Source organism: Zerene cesonia, chromosome 12, assembly GCF_012273895.1.
Source record: "Zerene cesonia ecotype Mississippi chromosome 12, Zerene_cesonia_1.1, whole genome shotgun sequence".
Taxonomy (NCBI): Eukaryota; Metazoa; Arthropoda; class Insecta; order Lepidoptera; family Pieridae; genus Zerene; species Zerene cesonia.
Genome location: NC_052113.1, coordinates 5,391,445 through 5,397,027, shown reverse-complemented (window position 1 = coordinate 5,397,027; position 5,583 = coordinate 5,391,445). Strand labels below are relative to the sequence as shown.

At 33.9% G+C, this 5,583-nt stretch overlaps 1 protein-coding gene across 1 annotated transcript in view; it reads left to right on the top strand.

Moving 5' to 3' along the window:
• The window catches only part of LOC119830955, a 6,927-nt gene extending 2,001 nt beyond the window's left edge, over positions 1 to 4,926 (top strand). The window contains exons 2-6 of the mRNA XM_038354148.1: positions 1,737 to 1,922; positions 2,651 to 2,835; positions 3,534 to 3,753; positions 3,872 to 4,094; positions 4,250 to 4,926. Of these exons, the coding sequence (XP_038210076.1) occupies positions 1,737 to 1,922; positions 2,651 to 2,835; positions 3,534 to 3,753; positions 3,872 to 4,094; positions 4,250 to 4,724 (1,289 nt within the window). The 3' untranslated portion in view covers positions 4,725 to 4,926. The remainder of the gene's footprint in view (positions 1 to 1,736; positions 1,923 to 2,650; positions 2,836 to 3,533; positions 3,754 to 3,871; positions 4,095 to 4,249) is intronic.
• The last annotated feature ends 657 nt before the right edge of the window (positions 4,927 to 5,583 follow it).

The window sequence follows — 5,583 nt, the reverse complement described above, 5'->3', positions numbered from 1 at the left end:
AAAAAAAAAAAAACATTCTAAACGGACCTGTGAATCAATAGTATATTTTTTTAAATTGTTAGTTTTTGTGCCATGTTACCATGTGAGCTTATACGTAGGTACATATTTTCTATGGCATATAATTTTACTCGTAGTATTGCTCGTAGTTTAACATCCAAAATACGATCCAGCAATCGACACAGAAATTATTAAACATGTCACAAATATCAATTGGCATACATTATGAACAAAGTACGTAATTAAATTTAAATATCAACTAAACAATTGCGCAAATTCAATTCATATTCACTTGGCAAATATTAATTTGTCACATTATGTCCTCAATTAGATAACAAGTCAATGTCATGACGTTGTTGAATTAACTATAGTAGCTGTGAAAACATCCTATTGTCTTAGAACTGAGATAATTGTCAAGCTTTTGTGCTTTGAACGTCTTTGTACGTTTGTTAGTCTAACGACCCGATGACGCCTTGTTCTCTTAGTTTGCTACCTTATTATCCCCGTATGACCATTGGCGAGAACACTAATAATTGGTATAATATGTATGCCTAATGTCTCTTTATATGTTGTATAGCGAGAGAAAGGGAAAGAGTGCCTATAACAATAGTTTATTTTACAATCGTAGAAAAAGTTATTTCAACGATACAATGGCCTTAATGTTGACAAAATTGTAATATCCCGCATTAATCAGTTTTTCAACTGCCGTTATTTAAAGCATAAAATAATAAAATGAAAAATCTGGATCATTAAAAATAAGCTTTCATTTGGAATATTTTTGAGTACTTATTAAAAATTCGCATTCAAATACTTTTAAGTGGTTTTTGTGAGCTGAGATCACAATCTCTATTTATATCTTCATTGATAACAGGGTGGTGTGATTGGCACATTATAATTAGTGTACATTCAATAATGTTAATTATTATAATTTGAATTATTATATCAGTCAAATGCGTTATATAATAAATAAATTACTCTAAAGCTAAGCGAAGCCAACTGACATATAATTTAGTAGTTGTAATTATATTTGGTATTGAAGCCAAACGTCGTTTACACGTAATAATTATATACTAAAATGAAGTCATATTTTGTTAGTTTGTAGTTAATCGATCTCCGAATCACACATACACATACACATAATCCATATTAGTATAGACATAATTTTATTTGTTCTATAATGCAGCGATTGAGGCGGTTAAGTATTAAAAAATTGGTGGGGTTGTGTTTCCATAGCTTTATAGCTTGACATAGCAATAATAAACTTCCTCTTCAATTCGAACCACCAGTTCTTAGGCAAACAAATACATTAATTTCTTAGCTTTATAAAAGTGCTACATACATTTAGTCATTTACAACACTTTAATATAGATTCAATATTGTTTCAAGTAATAAAAACTGTCAGTCGTTCTACAGTTAACTCCGTAAATGTAAATATGATAAGTTAGAAAGCGTCATGGATTAATTATCGTTGCCACAACGTGTCATGGTCGAAAACATTTCAGCCACGACATAATTTTCGGTATGTGGTCTTTCTATGATTGTTAAGTGTTTTAATTTGAGTAATAATACGAATTTCGTGATGACCACGAAGTGTTGTGAAGCGTGGTGTGTTGTTTCGGCTTAGATTATCACCAGACAAATAATAGATTATTTGTCTGGTGATAATGCAACAGATAGAGAACCGTTCACAATAAAAATATCTTAAGCCATTATTTTGTACTTAATTTTCGTTGTTCCAGAGAGACTGAACGTCTTATATGAAAGGAACTGGACAAGACTAGTCCACGAACAGCTGCGTAAGTTCGAGTCTTCAATAGTCGCGGCTGCCAGGAAGACTGACGCTCATGTCTCGGAGTTGGCGCTGGAGTCCAAGTGGACCTTCTCTGGCGCGCTCATATACTGCATAACGCTTATTACTACTATAGGTATGATCTAGAAATGGGCAAGAGTATTTTTAGTGGATGTTATTGATACAGTTCGCAGGGGTTCAAAGAGGGAGGGAGTTTCTTAGAATTTAATCTATAATCTTTTACATAAAATCAAAAAATCTCTGCGTTACGCCTTCGACTATAGATTACTAGAAAATTCTACTAAAATGATTATCATAACAGCCACTTATTGAAATGACATATTCTTCTTCTTCCTTGGACCTTCGAATCACAGAACTGAAAAATTATCGAAAATATCAATAAAATACGATTCTGTTTGTAGTGCCTAATGATGACATTCTGAGGACAGTATTTAATTAAATTTATTCCGTGTGTAGGGTGTGCAAAAAAAGGTCTGAATTAATATACTAATTAAAAGTGTGATTGTAACTGTTACACAGCTGATAAACCTGTGCGCCTTTTGTAAGTATACAAATATCACGCTTTCCGCACAAAAAACTATCCTATGTCCTTTCTAGGATCTCAAACTTCTCAATACCAAAATAGAATCTACAAATGAAATTATAATATGTGTACATATAATAGCATGGCAATTTATAGATAAAAATAGAGCGCCATAATAATAAATCTGTTATAAATTAAATATAAGTTTTGCTATTCCTTTATAAGGAACTTGTATAAAAAAACTCTAACTAAATATGGTAGCAGTGTAAACAAATGTGTAACTGCTCAGGACCCTAAATAAAAGCTTTAATAATATCCAGGTTATGGCAACGTTTCACCAAAAACGGCGGCTGGTCGAGCTGCCACGGTAGCTTATGCAGCTGCGGGAGTGCCTCTGGCATTGGCCTGTCTAGCTGGTTTAGGCGCATCACTGGCAAGGCTAGCGCGGTTGGCCTGGCTGAGGGCTACTAACAACAAAGTGCCCAATAACTGGAGGAAAGATGAGGTAATTTAATTCTGTATGTTTTTTAGAGTGTGTTGTTGCAAAAAAATGCAACACATCAATTACATATGTATTTAATATTCCAGTTTTTGTAGTAATAGTAAATCTCTCTGTATTTTTCATTGGGGAACGTTTTGTCCCTCTTCATATTATTGATACTGATATACTAGCATAATGTGCCATTGATACAAATACATAATATTCGTCTGTGCTTGTACATGTTATTTTTTTCGGTATTTAAAAACTCACCCAAAATTAGTTACTTAACTTAACTTATAAAATTCACAAGATTTGAACACATTCTAGCAATTCGAGAACAACTAATTCAACTATTTAATGCTTTTATGTTTGGAAAAAAATAATTTCACATTAATATGAATTGAAATGCGCAAAGGACAGGGTATTAAAATGAGTACGTAGCCACCGAAGCGAAGTGAGCTTAAGATCAGAGGATCAAAATACACAATAATATTTCTGTATCTTCCACCCTTTCATGGAGCATTTTGGGGCTAAATTACTTTGGAATTAACCTGTTTTGCCATTTACATGTTGACGTAGAAAATGCTCATATAAATTTCAATATCATACGCCTTAACGTAATATTTATATAAAGTTTATTCCGGGAAAATAATAACTAACAAATAAACACATTTATTTTTTAATATGACAAATTACACAAACTTCTTCTTCGTTCATCCTAGATGGAAAATCATTTTCAACTTCATGAACAACAGCGGCTTCTACCTCAGCCAATAGAAAGCAATCAGTATACATCGTTTCCACCCCGAAGCCACCGGTCTCCTGGTACTGTGAAAGCAAGAGCTGGAGACAAGGGCCAGTACTCGCAGGTCTTCGAGAAAGCTCCAGCAAGCCCGCGGTCTGCTACACTAGGACGAGTCAAGCGTAGTGCCTATATTGAGGGTAAATTTTCAAATATACATTTCTAATATGATTACGATTGAGTCAAATTAGATTTTGCGTCGCCACTTTTCTTACATTTATTTTTAAATACTGTAATGTGTTCTATTTTTTGTTACAGAACCAAACACATCGTCATCGCAAACACAAACACTGGACAGAAAGAAAACCATGGGCAGTACGAAGTGTATGGCAACCGTGCATGGGCCAGGGAGGGGGAAAGGCAGAATAATACAAAGACCACGTGGTGCAGTAATTGAACAGCTAATAGCCGAGGAGTGTGGAGAAGTTATACACAATAGAAGTCACGAGGATCTTGATGATTCTGAAGATGCTGACGAATCGTAAGCCATTGAATATAAAATTCGATAATTATTAAAATTAACCTCAAAATCAAAACAAGTGCTTAACAATAGCTCTTCTTTAACTATCGATTGAGAATATGATTGCATAATATTCATTATTGTTAAAATTTGTGATTTTTTAAAATCTTTTTTAGGATCTGTCCTCACGACACACCATCACGAGTGCCTTTGATCTGGAACGAAGAGAATCATAAACAGAAAAGTTGCGCTGTTCCTAGCAGTAGTACAGCAGTCAGTATTCAAAACCATAGTCACAGCATCGAGCACTGCCATATACCAGTCGGTATTGTCCTATGCCTGTTATTAGGATACATCTTTATCGGCGCCGCCATTTTCTCCGCTTGGGAAAACTGGAGCTTCCTCGACGCTGCCTACTTTTGCTTCATCGCCTTAGCAACAATAGGCTTCGGTGACTTTGTTCCTACAAGTTTTCTAACTTCCAAACCCAACGTAGAATACTCCAAAAGTGAATACATTCAAATGATCGCGTGTTGTGCATATCTTGTTTTTGGACTTATATTAATAGCAATGTCGTTTAGTCTCCTACAAGATGAGGTTGTGGCTCGGTGTTCGCAATTAGCCAGTAGCTTAGGACTGTCACGCCAATGACATTACGAGAAGAGCGAATGTAGCTCTACCGACAATCACTTGAGAATGTTATGATTATTGTTGTGAATGCATTTTATTGTTCAGTATATGAATATCAAACGACCGTGTATATTTTCTTGTTAACATTCTATCGTAAAATAGAATTATTTTCTCGTATATCTGCATTTATCAACTGATTATAATTTGAATAATATTTGAAACTTTTTACGGACTTTATACTTGTTTGTGAGTCAGAAGAGATGGATGTAAATAATGTATATGTATAAATATTTATAAAAGCAAGGCTGACGTTGTAATAAAACAATAAAATTGTGTGAATTGTAATTGTGCTTTTATTAAAAATTCTATAATGATTATCAACTATTAATTTACTGTCATCTTAAAGTAATGTTTACCAAAATTTATATATCGAAAGGTAAATCTTTATTGTAAATGAGGTATATTTGTAAACATAATTTGAACAATGTTTGTTACAAATCTAAATGTTGGGGGATAAAAGAAGCTAACTAAAAGTCATTCAGTAAATATCCCACGCTAGACAAGATTAACCTAATTCCTCTTCTATTACGAGGATACGTGGGTCGGAGTGGGAGACTACATGTCCTTATTTTGTGCACCGTAAAACCCAACGGGATGCTAGGATTAAGTTCGGTCTGACATGCTACGTATGTAAATTATAACCACAATCTAAATAATTGCGTGTATTTAATGTAGCAACTGTTAAAAAAGCTATCTATTAGTAGATAATTAAGAGCACAACTGATTATTTTTCTAACAGGCCAAATATTGTGCAGTATTACTTTCAGGTATTGCAAAGTTTAAGATAGAAGTATTCGAATATCGAGGATCGCAGATTAGT